Genomic DNA, 22626 nt, shown 5'->3' on the forward strand with positions numbered 1-22626 from the left:
TTGCTCATTCAAGTCAAAACATTAAACTTGATTAATATTAACAAAACATAAACTTACTACGAAGTGTATGTTTTTCATCATGGATATGCATCTGCTGTATGTATGTACTATCTTTTTCAGGTTTGAATTTCTAAGACCTTTGTTTATCTAATATACTCCTGTCCAAACTGAAATTTCCTATTCAGACAAAATGATCAGATATTTAATTAATGCAAGAAAAAAATCATGACCTAATAGGATATGAAGGGATGAATCCAGTATTTTTTAAACAAGGGGCCACCAATTCTATAAAGGCCTAGATGTAATATAATTATATAGATAAATAAGTATTTATTAATGATGATTTGTGTTAAAGTATATATTGTAACATTTAGTATTTGTGTGCCATTTTGTATATTTTTTTCTTAGAAAATAAAAGCTGACCAGGGGAGTAACCAGGGGATAACATGCCTCTCTTTCTCCATCTCTAAATTCACCCCTGTATAGACCCTAAGTTTGTTTTTTTTTTCCCAAATCAATTGAATAGTTGATTGATACTTTTGACAGATTGTATACATTACTACTATCTGTCAGACTTGTAGACTTTGTCTGATATTCGGCGTTTATGAAATAAATTGTGACTACCTCTCCATGGTGGCTAATACTACTCACTGACCATGTCCATAAGTAATTCAGTACAATAACGCTGCGAGTTAGCGGTTTTAATTGCCTACCTTTGCCTCTAATTTTGTCGTAATTATTTTAGGTACATAGTCATTTTCTAATGGCTCCATAGGTTTCTATCTTATGATAGATTAAACTGTTATTTATGAAAACCTTCATAAGCAATCACAGTGCTGGCACCAGATGTCTTTTCTTCTGGAATGTTGCCGCCTCAAGATCTGGAAGACTGAAGCTTGATTGCGTGGGATCGTAATGTAGTATTCATAAATTTTGCTACAAAAAGGCTTGTTTGGATAGATTTTCCTCATTTGTAATTTTTTTCTTTGTTTTCATATTTTTTTCTCCTTTCTTTCTCTTTTCCATGTCCTTGCTTATTTCTCTGATTTTGCCATTTTCAATTTTCCAATCTAATATTTTTATGAATTAGTGTATGTTTCATTGTTTACACCCACCCTTTTTCTTTTTCCACACTGGGCTAAATTCATTTCATCGATTACACTGATTTTTTTTTTATGGTAATCCTATTTCAATACATATTATGCAAGGAAATAGTACAACCCTTTTAGTTAATTAATGTATGTTTACATGGGTGTGTGTTAGTGTTTGTATAGTAATTAGAATTCAATATCAAATATCAATGACTGTTAAATTTGTAATGGCTTGTACCACCCTTAATAAACATAATACTGCTAGAGGCACTGTCCTAATTTCTCCATGGTCAAACATGATGGTAAATCTGTTTCATAATATCTTATTTTAAAGTACTGTACTTAAATGTTGACAATTCGAAATTTATTAGAATGTTATTCAGTAGTAAACAATGGAAATGAAAATGTGAATTTATTCTCAATTCGGGAGGAAGTAGTACAGGTTCACATGTCATGCCGGATGGAAGTGATCCATTTCACTTTGTGTTCTATGATGCTCTAGCATCCATGCTTTGAGTGGAATTTTTTTGAACAATTTTTTTTTAGGTCTGATCTCTATACATAGACATTTTTTTATTGCCTTTTCACATCCAGCACATATCCACAACTTGCCAATTACAGGATGTCATGAGGCTATATAATATAAAATAAAGCCCTGGCCAGACAATCACATTGTATTTGACATAAATATGTGACATACCTAAATATGGTCATGACATCACATCATGACCATATATAGACACTTCATGACTATATATGGGCATGCAACAGTTTTTTGTCAAATGAAATGTGATAGTCTGCATAGGGATTTAGTCTTATTGTAGGTTAGGAAGTGGAGCTGTTTTTTAGTAACTAGGAAACAACTGCAATGACAGATTTTCAGGACTAGGATTGGAAGGCAATCTTATCCTATAATTTAGCTACAAAGTAGCCAACAGATGATTCTTTTAAGGTAACATTTTCCCTGATTTGATAATGATTTCAAATACAGGTCCCTCTCCAATTAAAGAATCCTCAAATTAAAGACCACATCTAATTAATGTCCACTTTCCTGTGGTCCCAAATCAACAAATGTCTTTTATCTTTATTATTGTAATTAGAGACAGTAAGCTGCTAAAGACCATGGAAACGTGGTCTTTAATTGGAGGGAGAGAGCTGTATTCATTATCTGCCATGTTTCAATATGACAACCATACATTTCACTCAATCAGTAAAAAATCATCTATTTATTTTATTTATAAAAGATACAAAGAATTCCTAATTTTTCAATTTTGCCTCCAGGTACAGAACATCACTGTCAGTGAAATCCTTTATCTTTTAAATTTGAGCTCACCTGAATAACAATTACACAGGACCATACCCTCATACTATAGAAAAACTTGTTTATAATTTAATTTCAATGATGTCTCTCAATTTTGATATTTGTTATTCTTTATGACCACATGTTGCAACTGTGCCATTGTATTGATTAAAGCTAATAGTCGGTATGTTGGCGTTAATAAAAGAAACCCATCATATGATTCAGTCTTGTTAAGTCATGCTTCACTGAGCACTATACAGTTATACACGCCTATTGTCAATACCATTATTAGTCAATAGTTAATTCAACGACACACTTGCTTGATAGTAGTGCTAGGCCTACCACACTGTGTATCTCTGGTAAACTCATTGGAATATTGGTTCCTGTTGGACATGTATTTGGATTTTTAATAATGCTAATGAGGTAATATTTATGATAATTTTAAATTTTCAATTGATAATTGTCTCCATATTATTTGGAAATTGAATATAGATCTCTATTTGTTATGATACTGTAATTATTTAGGCCCCACCTCCAGAACAGTAACAGCAACTGGTAGGTGTTGACATAATGCGGTGTTGTATGCACCCTTCTTTACTATTAAAATGTTAATGACTAATGGATATACTGTATAGTATTTGACCAGTTTTTAGAATCCAAATAGACCAACAGTATTATTGATACTAATAGTATACAATCTTTTGATTATTTTTCGGAAGGAAAGTACTATAGTCGACCTACAGTACTAGTAGGATACCTTCCTAATTGGTTATCCATTATGTCGTCATTTTGACAAGAAAACAAAACATACATGCTAGGGACATACATGCTAGGGACATACATGCTAGGGACATACATGCTAGGGACATACATGCTAGGGACATACATGCTAGGGGAGGGGTCGCCAGTTAGTGTACCAGTGCTCTTATAATGTAATGACAAAATTATGATATCAAAATGACAACTATCATCATTTTATTAGAATTGGTCTTTCAGGGGAATTATGGTCATAAACAGAGGTGTTTTGTAACTCGCATGAAATTGATGACATAAATTGGATGACCCCAAAGAAGACAGGGATAGGATTGAATAATTTGTTGAATGATCAATTCATTGATTGTTTTCCAATACTAATTGATCAATTTGATTAAAACTTCATTAATACCTGTAGATACATTTTTTTGTTGTATTGTGTGTTAATTTGTTTAAAGGTTTGCTTGGAAAAGTGTGTTAAATGCTTGTGGTACACCACATAGATACATAGTATTACTAAAAAAAACTGTTGCTATAACCTTTTGATTGAGTTTCTTTAGTCGTCATCAAGAAGTAATTCTGCAGAGAGTCCAAACAGGGAAATACTGGTCGAGTTGATTTTATTCAGAAGTGAATGCTGTGGCCTCTCCATAATCCCATAAATAATTTATCTTAATCAATTTTTCATAGAGACATGGTACCACTTTTGACATTGGTTTGTCTTATATTTAAATATACAGTATCTTATATGTTGATTTTGTTTGATTACAGGTTTGTGATTTTGGCCTGTATGAATTTTTATCAATTACATTAATTGATTTTTTTTTTGTTTTGTTTAGCATTAAGCTAAACATATTTCTAAATTGTGTTTCTTTGCCTGCTTTTAAATTTACTTCATTGTCTGTAAAAATTGTTAATTTGGATAAACCACTATTATTGTTGTGTGTGCCACCAATCTTAAGGTGTTACTCCTAATAAATTAATTGATTGATTGATTGATTGATTGATTGATTGATTGATTGTGGCAAATTAACCAAATCACAGAGTTGAAGAAGTAGTAGGAAACAATACAAATAGATATGTATAATATAAATTTTCAAAAATTCTTCAAGTTTTAACCATTATATTTTTTATTAGGTATAAACATAAAAAGAAAAAGGTATATTGATTATATTGAACAATAAGCAGAACATTTTTAATTGAAGTATTTTGATTACCAATTATTGGCATATAAGATAGCAGCCAGTGGCATTGATCAAACAGTATTTTAAGTCGCTCAATGTTGCAGGACAATACAGGCTACAGTGTGTGTGTACTTGCCATATATTTATGATGGTAGGTGACTGTAAACGTCAGTTAAAATCTTGTTTTGATAATAATGTAAATTATTAAATGTACTGTAGAATGTAAATGTAATTGGATTAATCTGGGCTACACCCCTAAGGACCCACAGCTGCATTGCTGTACCAATCATGGTACACTGGGAGAGAATTTCATTTTGTGCACAGAATAACATCTCATCCAGTGGCATATCTAGGAGTTTTGAAATGGGGATGGATATAAGGGGGTGCACGATGATAAAGTTGTGGGGGAGGAGGGCGGGGTGCTATCTCTCAAGATGAGGTGATTTTTTAACTACTTGAGCATGATTCTTTTGCTTTGAACATTTCCATTTCAGGGGAGGGGGGAGATGAGAGCATTTTTTTGGGGGATGTGAGGTTCCCTGTGCACCTTTAGATACACCACTGATGCCATCCAATGTATAAAGTAATAAGAGGGAGTTCTTTGACCAAGAACATAGCAAGAACAACATTGATAGTTTTGAAACCCGGTCCTTCTCACACCAAAGTTTAATCTCTTAAGTCTGCACTACTCACCCTAACCTATTAAATAATGTCAATTTCGTATACTGTAGACCTATGTCCACAGAATGTCATTTTCGTATACCTGTAGCTTCATTTCCTCAAAATGCTCTTAATGTACGATGCTGTCCTGAGCAAAAAAAGAGTAGAACAACAATTCTGAAGTCATCACTGTTTGTAATTGTTTACCTTTTGTTAATAGCATGTTTTTGTGTAGTACAATGGTACATTAACTACATCAATGCCTTGGAATATTTTCTGAGAAAAATTACATTTTAACAATACAGTTGGTGGCATGCACCCCACCCCACAGATTAGCCACTGTTCAAGGAGGAAGATGATTGTGATCCCAGGTCTCCTGCAAGTTGCAGAAGTTTCTTGAAGATTTGCATGTTCTCCCACACTCTCTTGAACATGCAAAAATCTCCCATAAGCTAACCAAATCTCCTACAAATTGTTCGGAATGTTTGCATACAGAATTTACTAATTCTCCCCTAAGTTCGATTTTCCAAAAATATTGTTTTATTTTATCAAGGATTTTACCAGTTTCCAAGCTTTAATTAACAAATTTGGTACCTGAACAGTGGATTTTTGTCCCGTAGACTGTTTTCAAAACTAAAATGCATGGGTTGGCAATGAACCATATAATTAGGGCTACAATAATCCTTTATAGAAAAAAAAAAGAAAAAGATTGCTGACCAACTGACCTTGATTTTCATAATGACCATCAACTACTGTATTGTATAATGCAGTGCAATCAGATTTTGTTCTTGGTGTTGTTTACAATAAGTTACACTTGAAGACCAGACCCTGGCGGGGACCGAGGTTCCCGTTCGGCTGTTCCAAGGCAAAGGCAAAACAGCAAAACTTAATAAAAATATAAAGGCAGTTTACATTGTTTTGACATAGGAGAGCCATATTAACAGTGTTATTGCATTAAGAATGTTACATGTATGGAAAATTATACTCTCTTACAAATTTACTTTGCCCTTAGTAGTCAGAAGGGCAACTTTATTATAATTGCCTAAATGTTTTACTTATCTAGTAGCGACTTGTGTATTGCAACTCGTCGCTAAGAACAATACAATTGTACCGTGCTCTGGTGGATCCATTGCAACTTGAAAAAAAATAAATAATTTTTGGCGGACAGTATGATAATATTTTGTATTTTTGGAAAGCATGTATCGGCCTTCCTATTAGTCCATAATAGAATTCCAAGTTGTGGGTGGAGGGGTGGGGGTTGATAATGTTACAATATACTGATTTAATGTCTCCCACGTCCACTACCAAAATCGAGAACGTGTTCACCTCGTTTTTTCCGTCGTCCTAAATCTAGGACGCCGTGCTCACTTGTGAAGTTTAAAGATGGAAGATGAAAATATAGTGGGAACGCTGCTTTTACTAGTTCGTCCAACTGAGGCAGAGGGAAGTTTCTAACTTGCGTTGATTTAATCTGTATTATTTGCTTTTTAATGCACAGGCAGTTATGTAATTTCTACTGCCTTCGTAAACACAAAAAAGGCTGTGGAAATTCATGAGTGTGCTTACGCCAGTGTGCATGCAATGCAAACTTGCCCCGCATCGAGCGCGGCCTGCCGGGGAGGCCTCCTAACTATCTGCATCATCGCAGATGACACACCGGATGCGCCCTGAATTATGCATTACATTCATCATTGTTGTACTTGTCTAGATCAAATTTCTGATAATCTCGGTACCTGAATTCGTCATTTTTGGGTTTATTTGTATTGTATAAAAACATGAATTCCTCATCGTCCAAGACACCTGTAGAGTATGCAAAGATGACAATTTCGCGAAGTCGATGAAGGTTCGCCATGACAGCTGCTTAATATGGTTGCCTAGCACGCGCTATATGTCAACTGAAATCTAAAAGGTTTTCGTTTGTAGTCAACAGGTGTAGTTGACTACATTGACACGCATGACAAGACGACGTGAACCAGGTCCACGTCCACACAATCTAAAAGTCCCTAATACAGAGTCATCAACTGTGTTCTGCGCTCTGCAGATGCTCGAAAACACAAGGCCCTGTCCCGGATAGGTTCTCATATCACATACTCTTGTTTTGTGTATAAATTTGCATGTGTGGGGTATACATTCCGATATAGTCAAAGAGACACGGTACAACTATCAATACGAGTACATTTTCATGTAAGGATTTTTTTCGCTTAATTCTGATTGTACAGTACTCTGTATATATTTCATAATAATTAAATCAAGCATACTTTATATACAATTGTAGCTTCAAGTGGTCACTTAATACTTAAACAACAAAAACAGTAGCGGAAGGTCATGAGCCCTGTGTGCTGAAACATAAGGTATCAATATGGTTTAATGAAGCATTTGAATGGTGGCAATGACTGCCAGTCTATGAATCAATAATGGAACTAGGTAAAAATATTTTGATGAGACCCAATAAAATATGTTCTATATTGTATTGACATGTATATTGTACATGTGTATAGGTGCATATCCAGGGGTGTGGTGAGTGCACATGCACCCCACCACCCACCCTAAAAATAATAGGGAAAGGTCCTTATTTTTAATACCTTGAGAGTATACTGAATGTAAATTTTTCACTTTCTGTAATAAATATTGTTATAACATTTTTCTTTTTAAACTAGTAACCAATAGGGCAGTATTGATCCTCACCAGTGCCACCCCCACCCCACCACTCCCATATCCTGGTTTGTCCATATTTGCACACCCCATATTTCAAACTAATTGCAATGCTGGATTGGCCTATCAAATTTGTTTGATAGGAAATGAGGTGAAAAATTGCTCACTCAATCAGCGAATATTCAATTAAAAGTATTTTTTTTTTGTACATTATTTATCCCTTTGATCTCCTTACCATCCGGCACATCGGGCAACCCTTCATGCTTGAATACTATAATATTGCAGACTACTGATAGTTGATAACAGAACAAGAAGTATGTAAATTATCAAACACATACAGGAAAATTATAAATATTGGTTAACATATGCAATATGTCAGACATAATGATATAAATCTATATAAATTATTCTGAAATTAATTGTCATACTGCATAAATTTGCACGCTTCCCTAGTGTTTGTATAGTATTAGTTCTGCTTGCACAGATGTCCACAGTAGAGATAACAGGCTTAGTTGTTTCTATAACAATATTGAACATTCATATTGAAAGAGCTTTAAAAAAGAGGTGTTTTACATTTTCGGTGTACAGCTAATTAGTCATTTTTAAATGTTGGTTTAATGTAGGAAGTTTGTGTGACATTTTATGAAATGAAGTAGGAATGAAAAACATAGCTCTAATTATTATTGTTTTTTTATAGAGAAGAATTTTAAAAGTGTCATGTAATATTACCACTATGGTCAATGTTGTGCATTGATAAAAACAGGAAAGGGTTGGAACAAAAATTACAAAATCTACATTGCGCTATAAAAAAAAAATAAATAAATAAAGGAAAAAGTTGATTGCCCCTCCCACATCCTATTTAGGCCTCATTGATTTGTAAACATTTTTAATTTTATTTTTCTGTGCAAATATTCTGTACAAATCATGTGTAAGGTCTTTATAATTTAATCATTAATGATAGTACAATGGTCTAGCACTCAGTTCGCATATGTGCAATACGATACGATTTACTGGGCTCACTTTCAGATCAGTGGCAAAATATAAACAATGGGGAAAAAAAATTCAATAACAAACCTACTCTAGATACTTAATCCTAAACCTAAAATACAGGGGAAAAAAACTTGGTGCTCTCTGGTTACTGCCAACCGAAACATTCTCACTGAGCCCACCCTGAATTTTCAAAAATGTTGTTGCATTAATGGTTTTAAAGCAATTTACAGCGAGTTAAGTTAAGATAATTTCTGTAAGAATTACTGATTTTTTACCTCTTTGTAAGTCAAAGAAGAAGCTCTAAAATGTAAGTGCCCCATCAAAGCAAAGCAACTATTTATAGTTCATTAGTTATTAACATGGTTCAGATTAATGATTATCAAAATTGTGCATATTTTGTGTCATAATTTTGACATCTCTATGAGCTCAGATATCAAAACATAATTTGGAATTTTATTGTTTTTATATTAGTTGTTCAAAATATGTTTTTGTTAATGATTAACATTGAAATACACTTAGAAGATGTGTTACTAATTACACTTTTGTCAATAAATTAATAATTAATACAGTATCATATTATACTTATTCTTATTACATCATCATAAACTATAGCACTGCATTATATACACTTACAGTTAGTATTTGTAGTAGGCCTATATTTATATTGTTAATGGCTTGGAAATTATTATCTGACTCTATCATGTTAAGGCCATTGACTCTGAAAGGTAAGTTTTTTATATTACATGTTGTTTTTCATTACTACAATATTTTAACTCTAATTTTTTTTTCTTCAATTATTTGTAATTTGCAAATGTCCTTGGTAGAAACACCTTATGGTTGATCAATTTTATATTCTGAACAACAGTACATATTTATTAAATTATTATAATCATTATTTATACAGTTTTGCCACAGTATTAATAGAGTATTCATTTGTAGTGTTAAGGCCTGTTTATACTTTAACAATAACGATAACGATAAAAAAACTAAAAAGCGATTGTTCATATAGAAACCAAAAGAAATAAGAGAAGTTTTTACACTAGGACGATTCGATAATGATTTATCGTGTATACGATAACAAAATATTTTAACAAATCAAATCAGATGACGTCATAATCATGGTAAAACGATAAAATCGTTGCTACTACTGTACTACGATTTTAATGTTTTTCCATGATTATGATGTCATCGGATTTGATTTGTCAAAATATGTTGTTATCGCATAACTGATAAATCGTTATTGAATCTTTCTAGTGTAAAAACTTCTCTTATTTCTTTTATTTTCTATATGAACAATTGCTTTTTAGCTTTTTTATTGTTATCGTTATCGTTGAAGTATTAACAGGCCTTTAAGCTCTGTGAGAGAAAGGATTATTTTATTAATACACAGCATAAAGAAATAGATAATCTAAAATATGAATTAACCATTGTATTTATTGTTATTAATTGTATTACGATTAAATTTAATGCTATTCATATTTGTTGTTATTGTTTATTAATTAGTTAATAATAATAGTATTATTTTTAATTATTTCTTGTGTTTTTGTTACTTTACTACAGTATTTCATTAGGCCTACTATTGAAAAAGGCCTTTTGCGAGGCTTGAGTACCATAATAATCAGTCTGTGTTTGTGGAGCCCAGTTCAATGGCCAAATAATGCCATTACAAAAATATGTGCTAAGGCGTATATTGAATATTGTTACGTATTTAACTATAATTTTAGAAATACCTTTGCGAGTGAGACAAATTACCTTTTAAATATAGAAAAAATGTGAGTCAACAATTTTTGTTCCTTTAAACAAGCAGTTAGATACAGTAATAGCAAAAACTTGATTATTATGTAGTTCATCTTTGCTCTATTCTTAATGTTGTTATTATCAGGCCTATTTCTTTTTTTATGATTTTTCTAGATATGATTTATGGACATATCAAGTATACTGTAAATTATGATATTGTAAATAATGTCCAGAGGTACTTTTAATAATGAGTAAAAGTACTTTATCTGACATGTAGAATTATTGTCTTAATCACAGCTTATCAAAATTGATCCCTATAATCTGTGCTAAGGTCAAATTTGCCAATGGTAGTCAATCAAAAGTTGAAATAAAATTTTTATAATGTAAATTCTTCAATCATCAAGAAATTATAAAATTCTTAACATTTGCACAAGTATCACACCATCAATAAAAATATTTGTATTGCAATATATTTATTTGGGCTGTTCCATTATTAAAAGGTATATCAACCTGTGGCTATGATTTTTTATTATGCAAACTGCACATGCTATAATTGAGCCAAGTGTATTGCTTCTTGTGACCATCCCCATTGTTAAAAGATTTCATGTAACAGATTGTCAAGTTCAATAGCTGTTGCTAAGAGGAGGAATTTAGCAGTTTCCTGTGGCTGGTCGGTGATCCATCGTTAGTTACTCAGGCAGACAGCCGAGTGTGCTACACACTACAGTACCGTTTCACCGTCATCATCCCAAGGACGGTTCTCAATTTTTATCAAAGTTCATCTTTGAGAATTCTTTTCCATGAAAAAAAATATTTGTTAAATTTTGAAGCTATTTTGAAGTGATCAGTTGTTATCGATTATTTTAAATATTGGTTTATGACAAATTTCACCACATCCTTAAGCAAGTTCAGGATTTACCGCATGTTTGCTGTGTTTATGTTTTGCGACTCCAGAGCTACTAAAACTTTACAATATTCAACGTCAGCGAGTAAGGGAATTAACTGTCTTCTAGGAATGATGGTTTAAGCAAGGCTGTGATTGGTATTTTATTTTTATAGTCATATTGATTTCTATGAATCTTTATAAGTGGCTGAAAGAAATGGTGCCAGTGGTTCTGCTCCAGGTGATAATATCCCGGACACTGGCATTTGCCGACTTCCTTTTCCGATGGAATACTTTAAAGGAATTGCAATTGTACACAAAGAGAATTTGTAAGTTTGTATTTACAGTATTCTTAAGAAATTTTTTTGTTTTCAAGTTATAGTATCTCCATAGGCTTATTTTAATTACTGTAAAAATTTATCATTTATTTTCACATTGAACACACCAGTACCAACATTATGAAATGCCTGGCATATTGGTGCAGTTCCTGGTGTAGGGCGGTGATTGGTATGGTGAAGTGCCTGATATATGGCCCAATTTCTTATATGGTACCAGTGCCAGGTATGGTGCAGTATGTGCTTTTATGTGGTGGTGCTGAGTTTTTTATGGTGCAGTATGTGCCTTGTGTGGTGCAGTACGTGCGTTTTATGGTGCAATATGTGCTGGTGCAGTATATGCATTGTATGGTGTAGTAATTACATTGTATGGTGCAATATGTGCCGGTGCAGTATATGCATTGTATGGTGTAGTACTGTATTACATTGTATGGTGCAATATGTGCCGGTGCAGTATATGCATTGTATGGTGTAGTACTGAATTACATTGTATGGTGCAATATGTGCCGGTGCAGTATATGCATTGTATGATGTAGTACTGTATTACATTGTATGGTGCAGTATGTGCCGGTGCAGTATATGCATTGTATGGTGTAGTACTGTATGTACATTGTATGGTGCAATATTTGCCGGTGCAGTATATGCATTGTATGGCGTAGTACTGTATGTGCGGTGGTAGTGCGGTGTATGTGGCTTGTATGGTGCTGTCGAGTGCTGAGATCTGCCATTTCTTATGTTGTTCTATGCAGGCTAACGTGGCTACTTTTATTTGTATGGTGCTGTGTGCCTTGTATGGTGCAGTACTGTATGTGCATTTTATAGTGCAGGGTGTTCCTTGTACAGTGCAGTAAGTGTCCTGTATGTTGTACAGTATGTACCCTACAGTATGTGCATTTTATAATGCAGGGTGTGCCTTGTACAGTGCAGTAAGAGTCTTGTATGTTGTACAGTATGTACCCTACATTATGTGCATTTTATAATGCAGGGTGTGCCTTGTACGGTGCAGTTAGTGTCCTGTATGTTGTACAGTATGTACCCTACATTATGTGCATTTTATAGTGCAGGGTGTTCCTTGTACAGTGCAGTAAGTGTCCTGTATGTTGTACAGTATGTACCCTACAGTATGTGCATTTTATAATGCAGGGTGTGCCTTGTACAGTGCAGTAAGTGTCTTGTATGTTGTGCAGTATGTACCCTGTATGGTGTACTGTAGTGGCCTTTTATGCAGTATGAGCCTTGTATTATGCGGTATGAGCCTTTTATGGTACAGTACGTGCCGTATATATATTGCAGTATGTGGTGCCTGGTATGATGTAATGCCTTAAATGGTACTGTACAGTGTCTAAATTGCTGTGTGTCCCTGATGCTTGTAGGAGTGACAGTAACTATGCCTGGGTATGGTGCAGCATCTGGAGAGGATGTACACTTACCATAGGGGCATACTGAATACTGGAAATTGCCAAAATAAGTACAGTACTGTCTTACTACAGCAAAATATGCTTGGGTATGGTTAGCTGAAACCATTAGCCTGCTTAGTACCTGAATGTCTTTTTTCTTTGAAGTCCTGGATGCTATGTGACTCAGGGCTTAGGAAACTGAGTATTTGATTAGTGTCTGAATTTCTGCTTTTTAAAAATCTGTCTGGGTAGTAGTTGACAAATGCCATACATTTTAAGTGTGATGAACTCTCAACTTTAGAACATTGATAACTGTTGAGCATCGATAACATATACTGGGTATTACTAATTTGATATATGAAAAGCACTCTTTGACTGAAAAATAGTGTTTTTAAAGTGTAAAAATCATTGGTTGTCGATCTGTTTGGCATACTGTAGTGTGTTATTTTAATAGAATGTTGTGTCTGCTACATTAAACACTGGTTGTTAGCTTAACAAATTGCAATCAAAAGCATAAAATATAAACCTGAATCAGGTTTATAGTGTTTATGCTTGTAGATTGCAATTTGTTTCAGTGCACTACAGTAGTATTTAACCAAGTTGATGGGCTATGTGTTAGATGTGAATCAAGGGGCAGGGATAAAAAGAAGGTTTTTAGGACATACAGATAGTGGGAGAAGTTTCAGACAAGTGGAAGTTTGTGTAAATCGGGTGGGCATAAAAGTCGGTCGAAGGGCCAAGTTATTGTGAAAAATTGGTGTTTCCAATGTGCTTACAAATACCTTCTTACCTTTATATGCTATGTGTTACTTTTTACTAAATGTTCAACGTCAGGCCGCAACAAAAAGTGATGTTTTTAGCCAAAATGTTAGATGGGCCACACACAGGTATTTTATTTTATTTTTGCAGGTCACAACACAATTGACATTGGTCCTCACTTTGCCAACCTGTGGTTAATATGATGTATAAAATATTAACCCTGCATGATGAGGGGTGAACCTGAGCTTTTTAAGAAATGCAATTTTAATATCAGATGATTCAAACAGAATCTTGAGAGAAATAAGATTAAAAATAGCCATGAATGGAAGAACAAGAAATTAATTTCTGGCGCAGATGATTGTCATCTGTATTTGAGACAAAGTATTTATTACATTTTTAGAGCTTTAATCTTGCTGTCCTAAAAAAAATATGCAAATATTTCTTGATGATGTCATTACCGGCTATGAACTACAACAGGTAATGCAATTAGGCCTAATTAAAATTAATCTTGGTAAATTACACAGTACATGCCATCAAAATTTGAAGGTGATTAATTTTGTTGTTTTTGACATGTTGACAACAGTGCCTTCAAATTCAACACACAGTACCACCAGCATTAATTGGTATGATTTATTTTTTATCTATATTTAAAACATTTGTATATAAGATATTTTTAGCCTACTGTAGGTGTAACAACCTTTTTTCTTGGTCAAGTATCAGATGTAAAAGTGAAAATAGGCTAATATATTTAAAAAAATATAATTTCTCAAGTTGTCAAACAAAAAGACAATTAGGTCTATCAATTTGAAAAATTACTGAAAGAGAACAAAAAGCTAGATATTCTTAACTTCTAAGGTAACAGTTTAAAGACTTTTTGTTTATTCTTTCTGAATGTTGACTGTATACATTTCCAATACAAAAGTACAAAAGTTTAAGAATAGAATCTTAATTTAACACAATTATAATACAGCAATCAAGGTATAAATAACAAAAATGAAATGCATATAAACAGAATGAAACAGAAGTAGAATTTTTAAGTTGTCAGTTTCTTGATTATTCCACACAACTTAATCATTATCCTATTAAAATATATTTTTAGTGTGTTTAACAAACTATTCGTCCTATAATTATTATGTTTTTAATCTATGAATGATTACTGAGGATTTTAATATTTTCTACCATATCTATCAAAGTGTACTACTGTAATAGGTGCAGGGGCCAGTTCTTTGTATGTCTTGTAGGTGCAAAATTCTTTGGCACACTAGTGTGGATAATGAACCCTATTCTTTGATCCTTCCAAAATTAATTATGGATTATTTACTCAAAATTGAATAGATTTATTGCGTTTTCAGTGTACGAACTTGAACAATGATGCATTCAACATCTGTATAACAAAAAAGATGGTTTTACCGCAAACTTATAAAACAGGTTTGAAGTTATCAGAATTGTAAAGAAATATTGATATCTTCTTTTGATGCTAACTGTCAAAAAAAAAAATTGGCAAGTATATAATATCGATGATTAACATAAGATGGAAACAGTACCACTAGAGGAAGTACTGGAGTTATTAAGTTTTAATTTCCATGACAAAACATTTCTTGTGCATAAACCTTGGCCTAAATTTAAGCACACAATAAAGTGAATATCTATCAATTTAAAATGTATGGTAACAGACTCGCATTGTGTACTTGAATAGTTGAAAGTACAGGTCTGTATTGTTTATGTATAATGAGTGTTGAGTGATCATTTAAGTGGAGGGACACTCACATTTTGTATGTCTGATAAACGGAAGTGTTCTATTATTTCACATAAGTTTGTGGCCTGACGAAATTGTTAAATGTCATCATTATCATCTTTGCCATACATCACTATTCTTCGTGCTTATCATCATCGTTGTAGTCATCTTCCATCATCAGCATCATCATCATCACCATGCATCATTATCATCTCCATCATCAAGATCATCATCATCATCAACTACATCACCATTTCCATCATCATCATGCAATTATCATTTTGATATCTTTGTCATTAATATCATTTAATCAATTATAGTAGTATAGCAGCATTAATTTTGTCATTATGTATTACAAAACTTAAAATGCATGCCTATATACAAGTAGTTGAGATGCAAATATGGGGAAGGAAATTTATGGCCTCCCTCAGACAAGCCAAGTGTCCCCTCCCCCATCATAATACAAAAAACAAAAACATCTCAGAACAGTTGGAAATGGACCAATATTTTCTTTGACCCTTACCAGGGCTTCCCACACAGACCCCGACACTCAATTCCAGAAATTTTATTGATTTTATATTTTAAACTAAATTAATATTTTTCGTTATCAGAAAAATTCTGAGAATTTAATTTATCTTGTTAACCTTGCAAATTGGTTTAGAATACAGTACACTTTTATCTGATTTATTGTAGATTTTAACCATAAAGTAACTTGTATTATTTTGTCTTGTAGATGATGATCACCTAAAGAAGCTGATGGAGATGGAGGTGAGCATAAAGCATGTGGCACAGACCATGCAGGATGGAGTTGGTTACTTATCAGGTGAGAAACAAAATAATATGAACATTTATTAAAAGCACACGCTCTTACCCAGGTGGTCTCAAGGCACTTTGAAATAATGAGGAATATTTGTAGAGGATCGTTTTAGGTCCCAAGTTGAAAGAATCCATGTATGGGAGATCTGTTAAAATGAGCTTTTGTATTGCATCTAATGATATTTTACTTTGGATGGTGATACCCATTGGCACATCAACTGAAACAGTGATAATATCGGTACTGTAGTAAAAACATACAAATAGTGTTAATTTCTATAATGGGTAATTTTCCTGCAGATTCTTGCTTACTCGCATAAGTGTGAGGGCACCTTTTCGTTTTTCAAGAGACTTCCATGACTTACGGGAGACTTGGGCCCCATATACAGTAGTAGTGACAGGGAATTTGGAATGTCAATGTGGAAGCATTACAGATACCGTTCAATGGGATGGTGTACGCTGTCCGAAGTTGAATTAGTCGCATTTGTACTTCGGTACTCTGAGTATAGACCTACAGTACAGTATCATGTTTATAATGGCCAGTTATTAATATTTTATTTAGTAAGTCACAGTGCAGCAGTAATAGTATTTGAGCCCTCAATTTGGAGGCTCCAACATTCACTGTGAATTCTGCTTGTGTCTTTTCGGGCAAGCTTGCTCTTTCTCAGAGGTTGTCTCCTGTCATTTAGGAGTAGTGCCTACAGTACCTTGTGCTGATTACTGCTGCATTATATTGTGTTGACTCCCCTTCTTCCTAGTTTATACTCTTGTGAAAATAGTTGACCAGTTGACCTTTAAAGGTGTCTAGTTGTGACCAAAAGCTTCACTGTGCCTTATGGTTTATTGTACATAAACAATTGCTGGTACACAAGACTACTAATTTTCTTCACACCTCCTGCTGGTAAACATGCCTTATCTCCTTGAAGCGATTACCTTGTTTATTTACTAACTAGACCTGTTTGATAACTTTATTCCCTAGTAATTGAAGTACAGTTCTTCCTCCATACCACAGTTTCCATGGTCTATCTTTGATCTCTAATTAGAATAATAAAGATAAAAGACAGTTAATTTGGGACCAGAGAATGTGGTCTGTAATCAGAGGTGGTCCTCAATGTGAGGGGTCTTTAATTAGATGGACATCTGTACATCTAAAGTTTATTGGAATAATTATCTTCTACTAATTCCTACATGATAGTACTATGTCACCACTGTCATCCCTTTGTAACAGATGACTTCTACCCAAGCGCAGAATGCCTGCACAGAAACTCCAGTTTACATGGCTTTTTCAACTGACATGGAATAACTTAATTTTACAATGTTAATCTTCATTTTCGTAAGCAAAATCTATCTACATTTTTTGCATTGTTTTTAACATACTTTTGCCAATTGACATGAGAATACCTTATTTGTGTGCAGCATTGTAAAGGAAAAGTCTTCAGTTAATTTGCTGCTTGTGTCAGGAAATTTGATAGGAATGACGTTTTTGCCCTACCCGACGTATAATTATACTGAACTCAGTATCGTTCCCAACTACGTGCAAAGACATTTGTAGAGATACTTGGCTTTGAATGAATGAACCTGCTTTTCAGATGTGACAATGTTTTGGCTTTTTTGTTACTATGGATGTTTCTATGAGAAATGAGAGAAAGTGTTTTTCTGCCCTGTATTATGGTAGTTTGTCTGTCTTTCGGGTTTTCATTTCTGGTACCTGTTTGGTAGGCAAATCAACCATTTCATTTGTTTCCTCTTGACCACATCCCCTCAACCTTTTATAGAGTTCACTATTGTTTAATCATATATACTGTATACTGCATACAAACTTTTTCTTATCTATTGAAAACACATGGTCCATTTAATGATTGTATATAATTGTTATCATGCTTGACCAACTACTATATGTTTTTATAGCTTGATTCTTGACCGGCCAACTACTGTATGGCTGGGCTAATTATACATGGCCTATTTTACAGCTCATTGGATAAGCTTCAGAAAGGTCCTTTGGCAGTAGAAATTATTTATGATAAAGTATCCCACAAAATATCTTCCAATTTTTCTGTGTCGTAACAGCTATGAGCTGTCAGTAGCCATGGGCCCCAGACCCTGGGAAACAAAGATATTCGTCTGCATTTTCATTTCGCCTTTTAAGGATGGGAAAATGAATATTGTTTACAAGGTTGCTGTGGATGCAGATACTGTACTACTCTTGCTTTATCTGATCATATTTATATTTTGTAATGTAAGTTTTAAAAATAACCTGAATCAAAATGCTTGTACTTTTCAATTGCAGTACTGTACATAAAAATTGTGAATCCTGTGAATATTATAGTACATTCGGGAGTACAGTACATTATTTAACTGCATTAACTTAACTGCTAGATTTATGCTATAACTTCAATGTAGCAATTATAATATCATCGTACTCATTTTATACCAAATAATAATAAAAAACTAGTATCATGCGCTTTGTTGGGTTCCTTCACAGGTGGACGCACATCAGATGGGCTGCCAATCATCACGTTACCTGACACGGCAAAGTTTTCAACTCTGTCTGATGATGGATTCCTACAGCTCATGTTGTACCTGACTAAGGTACCAAGGTATGCAGGCAGCAATTAGGAAATATGTTATGATTAATTAGTGCCTTATTTATATGTACATGGAACTACTGTGCCAATAAAATCTGTATATTTCATCACTACTGTATGTAAGCCTGTGTGGTTGAACTTGAGATGGGAACAGCCATTATTTCAGAATAGGCCTATATTGTAATTATTATAGGACATACAAAATTTTTGCCAGTCAGAACTTGGGATCAATTTTCCATTTTTCAGAATATCTAAATTGTAAAGAACATACGGAATGTTGCTAATCCAAACTTTAGATCAAAATTAGCTATTTTTGAGAATATTTTGTTGTGAAGATTGTGAAAATTCTGCTACTGCAATATTTGCCAGAGAACCTAATGTTTGCAATCCAACAATATTTATAATAATGAGATAATGTAATATTATTAGTTTTTATATTCTGTTATATTTTGTTTCATATTGTTTTGTATTTTTATTGTGATGTTCGTATTGCAGCTTTCTTCGGACTTATGAAGAAAGGTATCTTGAATGTATTACTGCATGAATTTTAAGTTCTTTTATATTTCTTTTGTAACCCTTTTTTAATGATTTTAATTAACTTATATTTGTTTTACATTCTTCTAATTATGTTAAATTTATTTAATTTTATTATTTTTAGTATATTAATTATTTAGGCCTATAGTTTTTGTGTTTGTTTTTATTTTGTAGTGAATATTTTAGTAGGCTTAATTACATTTTTTTTTATCTTTTCTATTTCTGCATTCTTTCTTTTTTAGAATAGCTTTTGGGTCACATTTTCATTTGAACCTCTGACAATGTCATCACAATTTCATTTCCTGGTCATAATTAATGTCGGGCTCTCAATAAGTACAATACTGTACCACTACTGAATGAAATGTTTATAATATTTTACAACTTTGTATCCTGATAGTCAAATCCAACTTAGATGCTAACATTAGTTATAGCTTTTGATGTAATGTTAAATAATAATTTGATAATGCTTAGGATAAGGCCTAAAAAAAATGGTTTGTTTGCTGTCACATTGTAAATATATAAGTGAATTTTTTTTTTTTAAGAAAGATTACTAAAACGGTCTCCATAGAGGTCTGTAGAAGATACGTAGTGTTATAAACATTTTTTTTTTTAAATGTAGAAACTGAATATATGTACACGATAGGTCTCCTTGCAATTTCAGGCTAATTTTTTTGTGGTTTGGGATTGGAATAGGGATCTTTAATTGGAGTAAGACCAGCTTAATTATACTTATTAAATGTGTTAAAAAAAGATACAAATTTCAGCAACCGACATTGTATCACCTTGGTAGTAGTAGTACTAACCACGAGAAGAGAAAAGATTACAATTAACCAAGCGTGAAATGATCGTAGTGGACATACTATGGAACTGTCGGTCGTGTAAAATCAAAATCGTTTTTTTTTTTTCTTTTTAAATTTAAAGGAAAACAAAACTTTAAAAAAAACCAAAAAAATCCTACCCCTCATTTTTCGGATTTTATGAGCGGCGGTTGACGGCAAACAAACATGTTTTTCTTTTAGGCCTAATGATGATGATTTGATAGAAATTACAGTTTATAGTAATTATAAATTAATATTAATAGGCCTAATAATAATGATAATGGAAATGATAATGTTAGGTAATAAAGATAATGATAATATGGAAATGATAATGTTAGGTAATAAAGATAATGATAATGATATCGCAGATTGCAAAAATAATGGTACAGTATGAGTATGATAAAGATAATGATAATGTAAGTGAAGGTAACATTTTCGTTAAGAGAAATCTACTCGAATGGGAACCATGTTATAGCTGTATAATAAAATTATAAGCATACCTTTGGTAGTTGATTTTTTATTTTAAAGCAGCATTTGGCCAGATACCAATAATAATATTTAATGTAGTCCTCACATACTACCTTAAAATGTACATGAAAACCACATAATGGAAGTGAAAAGTGATAACTATCAATTGTACAGGATTTCCAAAAAATTAGCTGAATCATTATTGAGTTGGCCAGCTTAGTCCATTGAGAAATAAAATAGAAATAATCTTTTAATAGTTTGAAGCTTATGAAATTCTCTACTAATATGAATGAATTCTAGGCAAGGTGAGACTTTTATAATACCTCTAAAATTTTTTTTTAGAGGTTGTCAGAGGAGGGTGGAAAAGAAATAAAAATAAAATTTTGTTTTCTTATTTAGCATCTAGGCAGAGGAGAAAAAAAAAATATTATTGATGAACATAAACAGTGTAGTACTGAGATAATTTTCTAATGTAAAGTGCTTTGAGACTTTTAACAAAATGCACTCAGTGTAGATAGATCTATAATTATTATTAATAGTTAAGGAAGAAATATATCTTGGAGATTTCAGGGGACTGCAGAGTGCAATAAAAAATTAATAAATAAACTTTTTTTTCCTGAAATATACCTTTATCATAGCAGAGAGTGCATTAACTGACTGAAAATAAAATTTTATTTTTGGCAGCCAGAGGCTTCGCTACACAAATAAAAAGTCTTGCCCAAGGGAGTAGAGATTGTTTTATTCAATAGACAAATTCTGCCATTTTACTGTTATTTTAACCTAGGATTTTGGGATTTAATCCTATCCTTAAAACCACCATCATGCCACTATATCATCTTTAGTGATATCCTATGTGTTGTTTTGATCACACTGCTTCTGTAGGCCTAGTATCGCAGTAAGGTAATTAATATTTCCTGTAATTAACTGTTTATCTCCCAAGACTGACAGGTGTTAACATGCGTATACATCCCAATTAGTAAATTCTTAAAATTTAATTAATTTTCTGAAATAAAGGTTGGAATATTAAATTATTGTTAACGCATGTACACTAAAGAAGGTAAAGTAATATAAGCTTAGCGTTTTTTCACCCTCATAAATTTTCTTCTTATCAAGTCCATACACGAGTTCATACCCTCTTGAGTTATGATGATTTAGTTCTAAAACTCAGCGTGTATAATGGTGAATTGATTTTTAGAAACAGGGTTGCGATGTGAACACTCCCTTCCTTTCAGCGACTTTTATTCATCTAACATTTTCTCTTTACAATGGGATAATAGGGTAAATATTTTTCACATTGCTTTCCTGTAGCCTATCTAGTTACACTACTTTCATTTGTTGCATGAAGGACCCTAACATTGTCCTTGCGATAACTGCTGGCTAATTAGTGTCTCTGAATTGCCAAAACAAACACTATCATTTGATTATTGTGCACAATTAGTTTTTAATATCGATACACTTGATACAGATGGTATTTTTTGTCATTTAATTGGGAAATATGCATGAAAGGGTGTCAAATGTTACAACCATGAGTTTTACAAAGTTGATGATTAGAGTGGGAATTTTAATACTCTACCAATCAATCAATCAATCAATCAATTAATCAATCAGTATTATATTAATCAATAATTGTGTTAAGGTATCATTTCAGCTTAATCATATCTTTCACACAAGACTATCTTTAAATCAAAGCCTAGAGCTAGTCGGCTAGTCGACAATGCGCATGCAACTTAGCTTGTTTAGGACTATTCGTTGAGACGACCACCGACAATCAGCAGACGGCGCTGTGTCGTCTAGCGCTGACAGGGAGCAGAGTTGGGTTTGTCGTGTGACGGTCATACGACCGTCGTACGAAGCAGTGAGTTCGCAACTTAACGCTAAATCCGGTACACATAGGTTGGTGGTTTATATAGGAAAGAACCCCCTTCCCCATCA

General features: G+C 33.1%; 1 protein-coding gene across 13 annotated transcripts in view; it reads left to right on the top strand.

The window, feature by feature from the left end:
• LOC117108403 (guanine nucleotide exchange factor DBS-like) overlaps positions 1 to 22626 on the top strand; it is an 83397-nt gene that overhangs the window by 10966 nt on the left and 49805 nt on the right. For 4 of the 13 annotated variants that reach the window (XM_033250417.1, XM_033250409.1, XM_033250412.1 and 1 more), the window contains exons 1-4: positions 11116 to 11579; positions 16210 to 16299; positions 18772 to 18886; positions 19370 to 19393. In XM_033250417.1, coding sequence (XP_033106308.1) covers positions 11441 to 11579; positions 16210 to 16299; positions 18772 to 18886; positions 19370 to 19393 — 368 coding nt within the window. In that variant the 5' untranslated portion in view covers positions 11116 to 11440. Of the gene's footprint in view, positions 1 to 2689; positions 2815 to 11113; positions 11580 to 16209; positions 16300 to 18771; positions 18887 to 19369; positions 19394 to 22626 lie in introns of those variants that run through there. The other 9 variants (XM_033250414.1, XM_033250405.1, XM_033250410.1 and 6 more) reach the window with 5 other exon arrangements.

The sequence above is a fragment of the Anneissia japonica genome, unplaced genomic scaffold (assembly GCF_011630105.1).
Source record: "Anneissia japonica isolate Jap-2015-1 unplaced genomic scaffold, ASM1163010v1 scaffold1776_len382430_cov169, whole genome shotgun sequence".
NCBI classification, from domain to species: Eukaryota; Metazoa; Echinodermata; class Crinoidea; order Comatulida; family Comatulidae; genus Anneissia; species Anneissia japonica.